This window comes from Manis javanica, chromosome 4 (assembly GCF_040802235.1).
Source record: "Manis javanica isolate MJ-LG chromosome 4, MJ_LKY, whole genome shotgun sequence".
NCBI classification, from domain to species: Eukaryota; Metazoa; Chordata; class Mammalia; order Pholidota; family Manidae; genus Manis; species Manis javanica.
In genome coordinates this window covers 159,906,402-159,922,860 of record NC_133159.1, presented here as the reverse complement: position 1 = coordinate 159,922,860, position 16,459 = coordinate 159,906,402, and the positions used below count along the sequence as shown (strand labels likewise).

At 54.1% G+C, this 16,459-nt stretch overlaps 1 protein-coding gene across 1 annotated transcript; it reads right to left on the bottom strand.

Annotated features, from left to right (window-relative positions):
• Positions 1-4,756: 4,756 nt before the first annotated feature.
• Positions 4,757-15,932, bottom strand: IGFBP4 (insulin like growth factor binding protein 4). Its single transcript, XM_017652291.3, has 4 exons — positions 15,292-15,932; positions 8,338-8,492; positions 7,471-7,605; positions 4,757-6,047 (listed from the first exon to the last, which is right to left on the bottom strand). Exons 1-4 carry the CDS (start codon positions 15,638-15,640, stop codon positions 5,913-5,915), a joined length of 774 nt encoding a protein of 257 aa, XP_017507780.1. The 5' UTR covers positions 15,641-15,932; the 3' UTR covers positions 4,757-5,912.
• Positions 15,933-16,459: the final 527 nt, after the last annotated feature.

Genomic DNA, 16,459 nt, shown 5'->3' with positions numbered 1-16,459 from the left:
CTACAGTGACGGGAAGACTGGGTCTCAGTCCCAGCCCCAGACTTTCCACCCCAAACCCCAGTGTAGGAACCCCTCTGGCTTCCAAGGCCAAAGAGGACAGGGGTGAGGGGAATGACCTTGAGGCCACCCCAGGAGATGGGACAGGCAGCTCAGCCCCTACTTGGCAACCTGCAGCTGACCTTTGCTGCAGGGGTGGGGGAGGGGATGCTGCTCCCAGCGGAGGCTGTCATAAAGTCGAGGACTGCTCACCCAGACTTCAGTGAAAGGCTTGTCCTCCGCTGGCCACCACCCCACCACCACCCTCCCTGGGCTAATAGAAAAGTTCCCAGACCATTAGCCTGGAGAATAGGGAGAAGGGGAAGGATTCTCTGTCCCAGCCCCAGGAAAAGGACCCCCACACACATCCACTGCCCCTCAGTCTATTCCCCCTCTCCCTTCCTGGGGGAGGACGTCAAGTAAGCAGGCTTCTGAGACAGGCCTCCAGCCACAGCGGACCCACCTGGCTCCAATCAGGAGAGTAGGTTCCAGATCATAGAGGGCACATGGGGGAGGGAGGCCACAACCTCACTGTGCACCCCCAACACCCCTCCCCAGAGGGCACCTCCCAGATGAACCTCACAGAGCCAAGGGAAGACTAGATGAGGCCGGGAAACTAAGGCGGGCCTGGGTCTGCCTTTTCCTAGCCAACAGTCTAAGTACAGGCCCCGCACCTCTCTCCATAGCTAGAAAACCAACCGGACCACAGAGAAGGGAAACAGGAAAAAAAAGGGCTGCAAGCAGAGAGCGTAAGAGTAAGAGGTTCTGAAAACTACGAGGTCCCAGCTGGATGTTATTTGAATGGGGAAGGAGAGGTCCAGAGAAGGAAGTCTAATAGGTCTGCTTCCTGAACTCAGTGCCAGCCTTTTCATGCATTCTGCACACCAGTCTTTACAGGAACTCTAAAGTTAGGAATTATAATCCCCATTTGACAGATGAGAGGACTGAGGCTCATAAGAGTGGGGGGATCTCACCTACCTAACCTCACCCAAGAGGTACGTAACCAGATCTGTCTGACTCCAGAGTCTGGGAAGTCAAGGTCACCTCAGTAGCCCACGCCCCAGGGCCACCATTTGAACTTCCCTGATGTTTCCAGCCTTGGACGAGGTGAGAGCCAAGTTCTAGAGAAATTTACCCTCCCTGACCAGGGCCTACTCTTGCTCCCCAGCCCTCACCTGCCTAGCCCCCAAATCTGTGTCCAGGCCCAAGGTGAAGATACAAGCCTGAAAAAACAGCCTCCCTGGCCAAGGCTTGGTGCCAGGGTTCTAATCTCGATGACTTTGGTACTTGGGCCTTAATTTCCTCATCAATAAGATGGACTGGGTTGTCTAAAACTGGGTTGGACAGTAATTCTGTGATTCCCCAACCCTCCATTCCTATCACCCTGAACAAATCTAGAGGCTTCCCCTTGGATTGGGTGGTCTTTAGGAAGAGGGTTCTGATTCCAATTTCAGAATTTAGAGCTGGCAAGGGGGCCAACTCTAAAGAGAATGAGGGGACCCAGCCAGCCATGGAAGATGCTAATCTTCATCTCTCCCTGGGGGGACTTCACTGCCGCCTCCACTGAAAGCAATTTGTCATGCTCTGAATTAAGTGATTCCAACAAGGGTTTAATTTCAGTTTAATGGCTCTGTTTTTATGTGTAATTAAATACCATTGCATGGCGAAAATATGTTGTTTGCACTTTAGAGACAGTGTAAGGGCCCAGGAAGCCAATCCCACTGGGTTTCTACTCCCAGGCTCCACCAGCCCCTCCCCTCGTCTGGCTAGAATTGTGCAGGTCATGGGGAAGGGGGTTGGGGACCTGAGGAAGCAGGAGGGGGCCGTGAGGGGAGCGGTGGTCCTGGTGGCGCCTGCTCACTTAATAGAGCATGTTTCTAATTATCTGCAGCACCCCCCTTCTACTCCCTGACCCCAACCCTCCCCAGCCCGTGGGGCCCCAGACACAGAGGGAACAGGTCACTCTGACAGTGAGGATCTAATTAAACCCTTGGCTGGCTCCCCCATGATGTCTGTTTCCAAAGGTCTGTCCCACTGTCTCCTCCCCTTATTGTACCCATTAACTCCCTCCTCCCCCTTGAATATGCATCCTCCCCATTGGCCTCCTCCCCTGACTCACTAACTGCCCCTTTCCTCCCCTCTTCCCTATGACCACCCAACATCCCAGCTGCCAGCCAGTCTCCCAGCTCCAACCAATCACATCATCTTCACTTTCTCTTTTTAGGTCAAAGGTGACATTGCCATAAAGGCCTGGAATGCAGGGGGAGTTTCTCTGGAGGAGGATGTTTCAGGATCACTTACCACCCTGCCATATCACCCCTAGGAAGGGGGCGTTGAACAGGGGCCCCATGTCCTTCGTGCCTTGTAACATTACTGGAGCAGCTTGGTGGCAGAATCTGGCCCACAGGGCAGAGGGCTTGAGACAAGCGGCCTTCTCCTGGCAGGAGTTGAAGGGATGGCAGTAGCTGGAACCTCAGGGTCCTGATAGGAGGAGGGGCCGGGAGGCTTGGCTAGTTCTCCAGAGAGTCCCCCCCACTTCATCCAATACTGGAATCAGTCCAAAGCTCCATTTTTCTCCCTACTCCCACCTTGTTTTCTTGCCAATGGAGAACCCAGCCCCCAACCCTCAGCCAGTATCAGTACTTGGTAACTAAATGTCTGATGTAGACCAGCACCAATGGGCTAGGGGGAGTTCTGGTGGGAGTGACCCCCAACTCCATGCTGCAAGCCAGTATAGAGGGAATGACTTTTCTTGGGGAGGCGGGACAGAGCCATCAAGGACTTCACTTCCAAGCTCATCTAGATTTGATGGCCCCATAGGCCACAGGAGCTTGGTCCTTGCCACTTCCTCTCATCTTTGCCAGAGATGCTGATGCCTCTGCAGCAACTAGAGCGATTATTCAAGGGTATTTGGAGGCCACAGTGGGAGGGCCCGGCTGCAAACTTGACCACATTCCTCTCTGGAGCTTGCTTCTCCCCACTGTGACACTGCCCAGACAGGTCACTTCCTCTGGCCTGCATCTCTTTAATTAAAGGGTATACACAATGGCATGGAGCTGCTTTTATTCCCTTTTCTGACAGCTAGGACCTGCCTGCCAGATCATGGGGCCAAGCACCAGGGGTGAGGAGCAGTGTTTCTGTGGGATGTAGAATTCCCTCTCCCAGAGTACACGTCCTCTATTCCCTGGTGCTAGACAGCTCCCCACAAGCCCTGCAGCAGGGACACGTCATTCACGGCAAGGAGGGAAGTGCATACATACCCCGTGAACCTCTCATTCCTTCTGTCCTCACTCACATCATGCACATTCCCATTCAGATTCGTACAGCCCTCCTAAACACACCCCTCAAATGCACATCTCTACACACTCCCAGACCAGGTATACAGGCCCTGTAAAATCCCCTATTCCCACTCAATTTTAGGTATCACTTTGCTGTATTCACATATGTACACACCACACACACACAAATACATCTGTATCACAAAGGCACGTCTCAGGCCATACATGCAGCTGCTTTCCATGGAGACCCAGTTGTTTTGGAGACTCAGGAGAAGAAAAAGAGCTCTTACCAACCACTGCCAAGGGTGCAAGAGTGGAGCACTGGGAAGAGGGGCGTCTGGAGAAAAAGAGGGATTTAAACAGATGCTTTAAGAAAGAGATACTCTCCCTACATTTGGCTTAGAGACCTAAAACTTAATCAACAGCCTGCACCCATCTCCTATCCCAACAGAAACAGGGACCTCTATGAAGAGTGGCCAGGGAGCTGAAGCAATCTTCAGTGTCACTTTGTTCTTTATCTTCTGCTTCTGGCAGCAAACCATGGTGCCTGAGACCAGCAGCAACCAAGGCAGAGCTGGAAGATGAGGATCACAGCCTCAGGGAACAATAAAATAGAGAAGCCTGGACCTGAGGGGGTGAGCAAGGTATCCAGGAGACAAGCAGACAGGAGGGAATTCCCCTAGAGTGTAGCAGAGGGTCTCTGGGCTACCGGTGACCTCCCATGAAGGGGTTCTCACTCAGGAGACCTCTCTCTCTCTCTCAGGAGATCTCTCTCTCTCTCTCTCTCTCTCTCTCTCTCTCTCTCTCTCTCTCTCTCTCACACACACACACACACACACACACACACACACACAGCATGGAGGTCGGGGAGGGGTGTTGGGAAATGACCAAGAATGCAATCATATCACATGGGCACAAATTCTGGGGCTGTCACCAAGAGCCCACAGTCTGGTGAGCCCAGGACAGCAAGATCAAAGATGCCCCAACTCCCCCCAGTCAGAATCAAATCTCAGCATAACCCTCTGGTCAGGAATCGAGGCAGTCACAACTGGAATGTGTTGGAGAGTTACCCCCTTTTCCCAACATCAGGACAAGTGCCTCCCCCACCACTAAATTAATACATCAAATCCAGATGCAAACTCCATCTGCCTAACGCACCAGGAAATGCCCCAGGTTCGTACACCAGCTGAGCCCAGAAATAGCTCTGGCCCAGCAGGGTTGTCCTTGCTTGCCTCCCTTCAGAAGCCATTATTTGCCCACCATGAGTCTCAACACAGACTTTGGGGATAGGAGGCCCCTAGGAAAAGGCTGCAGGGAAGGGGCGGGTGACCTGGCTGTCCCTTTGCATGTAGAACAGGACTGAGGACCACACAGTGCCCCCCACCTTTCCCCACTGCTGTTAAATCCCTGTCCCTAATTGTAAATAAACCAGACAAACACAATTGTCTAAATTTTTTGTTTTGTTTTGTTCTGTTTTGTTACAAAAAAAAAAAAGACATGACATCATGGCCAACTGGTAGGTCCCTAAGTCTCCTTCCATCCAGTCGTGCCAGAAATGCCCAAAGAGTAGGAGGTGTGGGGAAGGAGGCAGAGCCACATGCAGGGAGTCACCAGAAGGCAGAGTCATCCTGGTGACTTCACAGCTGTGACCACAAATGTGGGAGGACGCATGACCCCCAGCACGCCCCTCATCCTCCCAGCACGTGGGTCCTCTTCTCCATCAGGCACACGCAGTCCAATGGTGCATTCTTTCTTCCCACCCTGACCACTCAGAGATGGGCCCCAGCTCCCCAGCCCTCTGTCCTGCAGGCCTTCCTGTGACCCTCTTCCCTCCTCTGTAGCAGGGTCTCGGTTGCCAGTAAACCAAGCAGATGGCACAACACCCAACCCAAAGGTGGGCTTGTCTCTGTAAGTCCTTCTCCTCAGAGGGACCTGAGGAAGAAGAGAAAGGGAGCCCAGCAGCCTAAGATTTGGGAGCATGTCTGGGTCTCCTGTGCATTGAGCCACCTGCCGCTGCACACCTTCCCTAAGGCCTCCACCCTCTGACTAGATTGAGGAGGGACAATGGTACAAGGTACAACGATCAAGATATATGTCTGTGTTCCTCCACTGATTCTGGGAATGGGACTTCTCTTCTCACACAGGCTTGTGCTCACCTTACAGGAGGTGGCCCCACATGCCCAAATCAGAGATAGTCAGTATAAGAGCCCCCAGGGCTGAAAACTAGAGCTGGCATGTAGTATGTTGTCAGTAAATGTTTTTAGATGGCTAAATGGCTGAATGGCTGAATGAATGAATGAAAGGATGGATGAATGAATGAATGAATGAATCCCAGATCAATTTGGAAACACACCAGGGCTCCCCATTGCCATTCTCAGCCCTCTCAGGCTATCTAAGGCCAAAGGGAACACCCCTAGGCTTCAGCTAACCCCAAGGGCACACCCATGCTCATTAACACACACACACACACACACACACACAGGGAACTTCTGGGCCAGAGGCAGAGACAGGACTTAGACCCAGGCTCCAGGTCAGCTCTACAGCCTCCAGGGGATGGGGATAGCAGGAGGCACTGAGCCCCCTGCCTGCTCGCAGGGTTCACTTGCGGAAGCTGTCAGCCAACTGGTGGCAGTCCAGCTCCCCCTTTGGCTCCAGGCCCCCTGGAAGCTTCACTCCGGTCTTCCGGTCCACACACCAGCACTTGCCACGCTGCCCGTCCAGGGCCGGATGGCACTGCCAAGACAAGAGCATAAGAGGTCAGTTCCCAGGAGAGCCTGCCCCAATCCCAGCCCAGCCCCCAAGTCAGACAGCTGATTCAAGATGGCCTCTGTGGGTGGAGGCTGTTTTATGAGCAAGAGCCCTCTGAGCTCCCAGAGTAGAGAAAACGTGGCCAAGAAGGAAAGGCCAAGCAGAGAGAACTTAGCCAAGAAGTGAAGGTTGCCTCAAGAGTCAACACTGGTCTGGAGATAGAGGCCCAAGTGTCATAACTTCCAGTGGGATAAAAATTAGGGAGAGGAGATGCACAGAACTACAACACAGGACATGCAGGGAATAGGGGGACTAGGGTGGGGCAGCACATGAGAACTCTGTACTTCCTGCTCAATCTTTCTGTAAACCTAAAACTGCTCTAAAAAACATTAAGTCTATTAATTTTTCTCATTTAGGTAAAAGAGTTTTTAAAAATTGAGACAAGGATAAAATGGATGTAGGGATAAAGGTTGGAAATAGCTTTGGCATTGGTTTAGGAGGCCCTTTTGAGTCCTCGATTCATGTCATACCACCTCATAACCTCCTCATACTGTTCTGGGATTCGCAGAGCCAGGGGCAGCCTTTCTCCTAGCTAGGTCTCTGCTGGCTGAGTGGCAGCCTTCGTGGATTTGTCTCAAGAGCACGGAGTGGGAGAATGTACGTGTCTCTGCCTACAGAGAACTAGAGGAAATCCCAGCCAGGGCTCCCCAGTGCCCTGCCCAGACAATGCCACCTTTCCAAGCCAGAGATGGGCTGGAGCTTCCTAGCCTCCTGCGGGCTTGTCAGAGGAATGCAAGGACACCAGAGGTTTTTGCCTTCCTGTCCTCTCTCCTACCCCCGCCTTTCTCTGCATCCACTCAAAGCGCCTGTCTCCAGCTGTCAGATCTAGCTTCATCTGCCTCCTGGCTGTACCCTAGCTGGTACGGCTGCTCAGCTCAGGGGAAGGGGCATACTGAGTTTCCTCCTTAACCCCCCATGACTTAGCCTCTCCACTCCCAGGTGAAACCTCAGACGTTCCATGACAAAAGAGAAGTACTACTAGGAATGGAGCTCGGTGACAAGAGCGCTATCAGGAAGCAGCAATCGGCAGGGGTGCTAAGTCTGCCTAACAGACAGGGCATCCAGAGGTGAGAGAAATGGCCCTGGTTGGGGATACAGGAGAGCTGGCCTGCCATTAACTTGCTCTGTGACTCTGGGCCTCAGTCTTCTCATCTCCAAAATGAGTGAGGTGGGCAGAATCAGCTGATGTTCCCAGGTTGGGGGACAGTTTGGGGAGGGCCTGTGGGGTGAAGTTTTGTTTGGGACATCTCCTCTATCCTGACATCTCCGTCCTGGACTATCCTGTGAAGAGGTGGGGAATGCGCCAAAAGCTGAGGCCGGCGCTGAGCCAGTGGAGACGGAAACCCACCTGCTTGGGATGGAAGTTGCCATTGCGGTCGCAGTTGGGGATGGGGATGATATAGAGGTCCTCGTGGGTGCGGCCCTGTGAGGCGGCCAGCCGCTCCAGGGCCCGATGCAACTCACTCTGGCAGGAGCCTTGGGGCTGGAGGAGGGGAGAAAGAAATTGTTCAGCAGGAGGGAGAGAGGCAGGCAGGAGTCAGATCAAGACTAAAAGCCCTGAAAGGAGGTTGAAGGCCTGCCTGGTGGCTGGGCAGGGCCCAGTGTGGCGAAGGGAGGGGCTTGGGTTCAGGGAACACTGGTGGGCAGAGCACGAGGACATTAAAGAAAGGCTCTTGAGCCAGAGCTTCTAAAAAGGAGGGGTAAGGGGCCCTTGTGAGAAAAGGGGCTGTGGAAACCTATGGAGGACAGGAAGGGGGCGATTTCTGTGCAGGAGGGACGGATGAAATCATCAGTAACAATTTGTAAGACCCAGGCACAGATCCATCAGAACCACCCATCAGAAAACAGTTAGCCAGACCCCAGAGCAGGGTCCCAAGACCCCCTGCTATGGCCAACATTAGCCCTGTAATTATTGAGAAGGAATCCAAGAGAAGGGCCAAGAATCACCAGGTGGCTTGGGGCAACTATTTAACAAGCAGTACTGACATATTTCAGTTTTTAACAATCACTTCAGCTATACCAATGTATATCACTGATGAACAGAAAAGGAATTTCAAAGAAAGGAATGAGGGCTCTCATAGTTCCTCATACTAAATGCATCTTGCATACAGTAGGCATCCAAAGAACATTTGCTGAATGAACACTGTCCAGATCTGGTGGCAGTGGTGGTGTATGTGCTGATGCACATGTGTATTTGTGGGTCAGAGGTCCTCACCACAGGCCGGGCTTCTTCCCGGGGCACCCCGACCTTCATCTTGCCTCCACTGGTGCTCCGGTCTCGAATTTTGGCAAAGTGCTTCTGCAGGCACCTGCGGTCATGGGCACTGCAGGGGCTGAAGCTGTTGTTGGGGTGGTCACCCTCATCCTTGTCTGCAGTCAGACCGAGATAGGGAGAGGTCAGCAGGAGGAAAGGGCAGGGCAGCACACCAATCCCGCCTCCCACCTGCTCTGTTCTTCTTGAGAGCTCCAGCCTGCTGCTCTGAAGAACAGGGGGCCTGGGGGTGGGAAGGAACGAGAGCGGCGCCCCCATCTCCTCCCCATTCCCCTGGATCTCCTCAGGAGAATATTCCTCTTACAGTCCTTGACTTGTCCCTCACCCCACCCAGTTCACCCCTCAGATGAGTCACCAGCTGCAGCTGCCCAAAGAGCAGGAGGGTCCCCTGGGCCCTGCAGGGAGGTCTAAGGCGGGCAGGGGGGCCCCCTCACTGGATTCTGCCCCCCTACGTTCAGCTCCTCCTACCATCCCCCTTTCTGTCTGCTCTCTTTTCTTGCCCCTTCTCCTGCTCTCTGCAGCGTCCGGCTGAGCTAGCTGGGGGATCCCTAGGGCTGCTGGCTCTAGTGACTCTCTTTCAAATGGCCAGAACCACAGTGTCCTTTCTCATGATGAGAAAGCTGGCCCAAAAGGCTCTCCACATTGGCTGGACAGGGGAGAAGAAGGAGTGGGTATGTATGCCCACATGGGAAAGTGTGTGTGTGTGTGTGTGTATGTGTACACATGTGTATGTGTGTAACACTCTATGTCACCCCAGGACCAAGAGAATACCCACACACATCCCTTCAGTCCCCCATCCCAACACCTCCCCCATCCTTGGACTTCAGACCCCATCCAAAGTCCATGTCTATTGCCCAGAGCCAGGGCACTGAGGACCCAAAGATGGGGGTGGTGAAGCTGGACCCACACTCCCACCTTGGGGTCTCCTGAAGATTCCATCTGAACTCAAGAAAAACCCCATCCAGAGGTCCCAGATTTGTAAATGCTGCCCCTCCCTCCAGCAAGCCAAAAACCAAACTACAGGGCTGAGCTGGGGAAAGAGGTTGCAGGACTTTGCTGCAGATCAGAGCCACCTCTGAAGTGCTCGGGCTTGGCGGTTCACTGCCGGCCTGAATGCAAAGCCCCAGCCAGCATTCCAGATGTTGGCAGCCAGACAGAAGGTTACATCTGGTTTGCGTCAGGATTTTTTTCCTGAGGAGTTAGCAGGTTCCTCCATGCATGGCAGCCGTCCCAGAGCTGCCTCTGGGTCAAATGGTATTTTTCTGCCTCGCCAAAGTTAGTTGGGGGCTTAGCTGGCTTTTTTATTCTCCTAGTTCTGGGAATGTGGAGGAAAGCACGTGGATAAAAGGACACCAGGCAAGGAGGAATCTAGACCCTCAGAAAGTCTTTGTCAAGATTCCGCACCAAAGGTTATTTATAAAATTGAGTCACCAAGGTTGGGAAGAAGATTTTGTCATGGGTGGAGGGCTGGCTTAGAAAGAAGAATCAGAGGGAAGGAATAAACGGAGCAGATGGATATAATCCATCCTTCTGCATATTTAATATCCCAAGAAGGACAGTCCGGAAGGAACACTAGTCCCAGAGACATGAAGGTCCCAAGGGCCAACCCAGGAGAAGACATTAGAGCAACACCTCTCAGCTGGTAGGCAGCAAAAGAAGGGGCAGATGCCTTTCCGAAGACTGTGATTGTGCCAAGGGAGCCATAAGAAGACGGCCCCCGCGCTCTCGGTCAGAACTAGAGACAAGATCTGGATCCAGACTTTTCCCTGAGCAACCTCCTAAGGAAACTTTCTGGCCAATGACCCGGGCTGGCCACTGACCCCTCCTCCTGCATCCACCTTGCAAAAAGCCACACAATTTTTAGATGAGATCACAGCGTTTGCAGAGATACAGGTTGGAAGTGGGAAACAGAGAAACAGGACATGGAAGACCTAAAGGAATAGGAGCTGAATCTTGGAACGACAGAGGCTGGGCTGAGATGTGAGCAAAGGCACCATCGCTTCACATGGGAAAGGCTGCTGGGGCTCCCAGGCACTTGTTGGCCATAGCCCACAACCCTAATTTGAGGAGAACCCTTCAAACCCGGAAAGGTTTTGTTGTCTTTCCTTTGAATTTGTTTTCTTTTCATGGCCATAAAAGAAAGCACTACTTTGCCCAATAACACTTGTTCCTGGTGATAGATGGGCAGAATATTCTGAGGTTTGAGGAATAAGGAAGAGTTTTCTAATAAATGGAGCTGCCTTAGGAGGTAGAAATCCCCCTGCTCTAGAAGTGTGGCATGTCAGAGTGGTAGAGGCCTCAAGACCCTGAAGAGATCTGGAAAAGAGGTTCAACTGCAACTAGGCTTTCCAATGTTGACGTTCTATGAGTAGAGTTCACAAATGACTAACACTCAGGGGATTATTGATCGATATTTGAAATGTTTATCCCTTAGCTTAGGAGGTACCATTAAGGAGGACAACCGGCTCTGCTCACTAAAACCTGGGGCTGCTTGGGGCACAGGGCAAGCCTGGAAACATAGCTTAGTTCTTGTGCTGGTAGGGTCCCGTGGCACCTAGAGGGGGCTACCTGGGGAAAGCTGAGCGGGTAGCCTGCCTGGCCTCCCCCTCCTTGGCTTCCGCACTGCCCAGAACATGTGTCCTAGCTCATATCTAAGCACAGCACAGAACACACCAGATAGAGCAGCTCCTTACTGATTTTCATGGGGACACAGCCACACAGAGTATGTCCAGTCTGCACACTCAGACACAGACAGGTCAGGACTCAAGAATCACAAACATATATATGAACAATCACATGTCCAGGCACACATTCGTCCACATGCGCACACCCACATGCACTCAGGCACTCTGACCCTGCTCCAGGCAGAGATACAGATGTGGGGCAGGGCACACTGACCGCACCATGGCTTGTTGACTTTCCATTTAATCTGTAACTTTTCTTTTGCTTGTAACTAAGCCTCGCCTAACAGGCAGACTGAGTGTCCACCCCAGGATCCTCCCCTAGACACTGGGTTTGGGAGGGAAAAGGTCATAGCCTTGGGTTTCTGAAAAACGTTAACCTTCCCATCTCCAAAACTGGCTAATTACTCGCTACTTCCCTCCTCACTTGGGAGTTCCAGCCACCTGGTACCACTCACCCAGGAGTAACCCCAACCGCCATGGGTTCCCTGTGAGCGGAAGCCAGTCAGACCTCCTGACCTCTGCAAGGCTTGTTTGGGAGGTGGGGCTTCCAAGGTTGGCCAGGTCATCTCCTCCAGCCCCCACCTGGAGCTAGGCCAATGACATGCAGCCGCAGGGGGAAAAGTGGTCTTTGCTTCAGCAACAAAGGAAGAGAAGGCACCCAAAAAGAAAAGAGACTTCACAGTTTTAACACCACTGGCTGCAAAGTTCATGGTCAAACTAGAGGATTTCCTCTGTCTTGCTGCCTGATTTCATACCCAGATTTCTCCTCCACCCCAGTCTCTGCTCCCCTTAAAACACCCTAAGGCTGTGAGGTAGGTGGACCCTGCCACCAGGACACAGAAGTCTCAGCCACCATTTGGAAGGTTACCCACCTGCCCTGCAAGACCTTTTCCTGTCTGTCCTGGACTCTGACTGGAGAAGCCAAGACCACGCATGCCAGGTGCTGCGCTCTTTCTTTGAGATCTGGCTCGTGGGGCGTCCTCCTCACCGTTATGCCAGGCTGCCAGCCTCAGAACAAAGAGTCAGAGACAGTTGGCTCGTTCTTCTCAGGTTTACAGCAGCAAAAGGCACCAATGTCCACCTTATTCCTCTCAACTCCTCTGAATATCCCCACACTTTGCTCACTTGTCCTACTCACTGTTCCCCAAAGTCCCAGGATCAGAGGAGGATATAAGCTTCAACTTAAATCCTCTCAGCTTCTTCTCTATCACCATCCCCATCACTGTTCCAGTGTATTGAGCTCTTCCTCCATCAGATACCCCAACCCTATGAGGCAGGTCCTACTGTCATCCCCATTTTGCAGAGGAGGAAATGAAGCTAACTGGGTGAGGGAAAGGAGGAGAGAATTATCTGTGTAGCTCCTACATCTCTAAATGGTAAAACTCCTGATACCCAGAGCACCAATAATTCTGGCTTTGCCAATACTAAGGAAAAAATGTTGAGTAGCCATGCTCCTCCTTCCCCCGCCCCCAAGGCACAGAATTTCTGGGAAGGCGCTGTTCCCATGACATGACTAGATTCCCAGTACTGAAGTAGGGGGGACAGTATTTGCTGCGTTGACTAAAAATTAACCCAGCCTGCATGTTCCCTAACCCTGTCCCAGAGGGACCCAAAAGCATAGTTTAGGAACTCCCCAGTCCAAACACTGATCTTCCCACTGTCCACTCCCCCAGATTCCATGAGTCAAGGGTCAGTACACTGATGCACAATTGTGGACTTCTGACGCACACATCCCACTCCACCCCCGCTTCTGGTGGCCTAAGCAGTGTTATCCACAGCCTTTTCTGGCTCAGAAAGCTGGGACAGGAGGGCCATGTGGGGATGGGGGGGATGGAGGGAGACCTTAAAATGGAAGGGGGAGACCTGCCTCTGGGGCAGAGAGGCAGTTGGACCACAGCAGGCCAAGGCAGGGGACATGCCACGTGGCTGCCCTCCCCCAGTCACCTGCTCAAAGCTCAGCCCCAAAAGGAAAAGACAGAAACAGAGCCTGGCAAACTGTTGCCCAGACAAGAGGGCCCAATACTTGGGACTTACAAGGGACACTGGCCTATTGACAGTGGAAGATTAAAGAGAATAGCAGGGATAGAGGCTGGAGCCTGGCCATGTCTCACCAGAGACCCTGTAGGGCTGCTACACAACTCTAGTGTCACCATTCACATGGCCCAAAGTGGCCCAGGCTGTGGCAGGGGGTGATTCCAGGATGAGTGGGAAGTAAGAAGGCATGGACACAGCTTGCCAAGTAGGTACCTAGTTTCCCAGGGTCTTCCAGGCTTGCCCTTTCCCTCTCCAGATACCTGCATGCGCTGCCTAGGTGGAAGACAGGGAAGGAGGAGGGGCAGGAGCATTAGAGACCTGGGCCCTGTAATCCAAAGTGGACCTAGAGCTGCGTTCGGAGGCGGGTTTGCATTATGTCCACAGGGCCATCACAAGCTTTCATGCCATGTCCCCCTCAAAGCCTGTAGGGGGTCAGATATTCCTCTGCTACAAGATGGGTATTCCTACCTAGCCAGGGAGGAAGGGGCATGCAAGACCCTCTGAGGGCTCTTCTGCCCTGAGTTCAAGAAGGTGAAAGAGGAAGAGGCTCCCAGCCACCCTAATCTGATGCCAGGTACCCACGGGCAGGTGGAGGATGGAGACTTAAAGGAAAGAGGTCCCATTATACCCAGAGGAGCCAGGGACTCAGCCCTCACTCCTGGTCCGGTCTGGTACAGTACTTCTCCTCTCCCACTGGCACAGCTCTGCCCCAGGACTAGTGCCCTACTCTGCAGGACTCCCACTTCCCAGATGTGCTGGGTGAACGCTGGCATTTCTCCTAGAAAGTTTTCTGCTGACCCATCTCTCACTGCCTAGGGACAGGAAGGAGAGAGAGGCCCGAGGCCCAGACCCCTGGGGTCCACCTCCTTCCTGTTTTCCCTGCATCCTGCTCTCCTCCTGCTAACAGGCTGCACAGGATTGAGGAAGTGGATAGGTCTGGGACCCAGGGCAGGAAGCTTGGGGCTGGAGTCCCAGCATCCGGACTGCAACAATGGAAGCTTCAAGCACCAGGAAAAGAGACAGACACAGACAGAGGCACAGGGAGAGTAATAAGAGAGTCACAGAGAGAACAAGAAACAGAGGCAAATACAGAAAGGCAGAGGTTCCAAAAGTAGCAGAGAAAAGACAAAATGAAGAAAAACAATGAGAGAAAGAGCAACAGAAAGGCACTGAGATGAATGTGAGAGAAGTAGGCAACAGAAACAAAAAGGGAATGAGAACGAAACTGATCATGACAGAAGATATGGAGGAAAGGAGAACTCGAGAATGCTGTTAGTGAAACTAGAGGTTGAAAGAACAAAAGAGTAAGAGAAAGAAGGAAAAAGAGAACAATAAGAAGGAGAAACTGAGAGGCTCACTAAGTGGTATACAAGAAAGCGTAAGAATGAGTTTAGGGCAAAGGGCCTTCACAGTCTCTTGCTCTTCCTGACCGCTCTTGTCTACTCCCTACCCCCACACACGCTAGGTTTCTGCATCTCTAGATGGGCAGCCAAGACTTGCTTCTCTTCTGCCACCTCAAATGATACCTGCCAGGAGAAAGGAGCAGAGCATACCAGGGCAGGAGGAGGTACCAGGCCTGGCAGACAGACACTGGCCTTCCCAGTACCTCTCAAACAGCTAGGTGAGCTGGCCTGCGGCTACGGGGGAGGGCAACTCTGATGCCCCTCACTGCCAAAGCCCCTCTCCTTGACAGGTCCCACTCCACCCCACTAAAGGGCCAAGACCTGGCCAAACTGTCCGGTTTAGCCTGTGGCAAGGAGGAGGGGAGGTCCCTGGATCAGGGCCAGAAAGCCGCCACCACCACCACCATCCCTATTCTCGTTATCTGGCTGTAGGCAGTTCACTGCAGCCTGCAGGCAGGACCAAGTCACTTGATTTTCTGCTCTTGCACCAGCAGCCGGGACTGCTACCACTGAGACCTCTTCCCAAATAGATACCCTTGGGAGGTTTGAGACGGAGGGATCAGGCAGAGCCCTCCTTGGTGGGGGCAACATGCTGATAGGGACTCGAGAGCAGTTTTCTCGGCCGGGCCTGTCCCAAGCCAGTCTGGCCCAGCCATGTACCTGCCTTCTCAACTCACAGGGGATTCTCAAAGGCCTCCCAGGACAGCCTGAATGGGGAAGGGGCTTCTAGGAGGCGAGCCCATCCGGGAGGGTGTGCAAGAGCAGGGGCATCTTACCAGAGGGCTGCAGGCTTTCCTGGATAGCCTCGATCTCTGCTAGCTCCATGCACACGCCTTGCCCGTGCATCAGTGTGTGCAGGGGCTTCTCCACTCCCCGGGGCGGGTAGCAGCGCAGGCCTGAGCCGCAGCGGGGGGTGTACACTCCGCAGGGCATCCCCTTGCCCAGGGCGCAAGTGGCACAACAGCCGCAGCCAGGCTCGCGCACCAGCTCCTCGCAGCCCACGGGGGGGCGGCAGCGCGCCAGCTTCTCCTCGGAGCAGGGGGGGCAGTGGATGGCTTCGTCGCCCAGGCTCGGCCCGGGCCCGGCGGCCAGCAGCAGCGCGGCCACGAGGCAGAGGGGCAGCATGACCGGACGAGGACGGGGCGCGGCTGGGGGGCACGGGCGCGGGCGCGCGGGCAGGCAGCAGAGGACAAGGCGGCAGCGCCCGGCACGCCTGGAGGACCCGACCCGGAGGGTGCGGAAAGATGGGGCGGCCCCGCTGGCGGATAAGGACCGAGCCCGGGAAGTTAGCACGCCGGCTGGAGCAGAGCGAGCCTGGACGCCAAGGCGCTGCGCCGCATCCTCGGCCCGGCCCAGGCGGTGGGCAGCGGGGGCGCAGGGGGCTGAGCGGCTGTCCCGGACCGGCTCCCCGGGACTTTATACCAGCCCCTGGCCACACCCCCAGCGCTTTCCCAGAGGTGGGGGAGAGGCGGTGGGGGTGGGGGCAGCGAGGGGAGAGGGAGAGGCGGCGGTTAGGGGGAGGGGGCGCTGTCCTGAGTCTCCGGCGCTGCAGCCGCTGCAACAGCTGAAAGTCCTTTTCTGCCGCAGAAGGAAGCAGCGCGGTTTGGAAACCGTGGCAGGAGCCTAGCGCGCCTCTGAACCGGAGCCTAGGATGGGAGAGAAGTGAGAGCAGAAGCGAAGGGGCTGCTCCTCGGCCCCCTTCGCCGACCTCGGAAGATACTTCCCCGACCCCACCAAGCCAGCCCTCAGTCCCCACACGAACACCACCTTCTAGCCTGGATTCTCAGCTCCGTGGATTCAGTCTTCCTGGCCACAGCCCCTTCCACCCCACCTCAGTGCTTCCAGTTTCAACAGCTGGAGACCAAGTCGAGTGAGGTGGGGAAAAGGGGTACAGATGCCCAACGAGGGGCCCAGGAGGGCCTGGTGGCCCTAAGATGTTAGTAG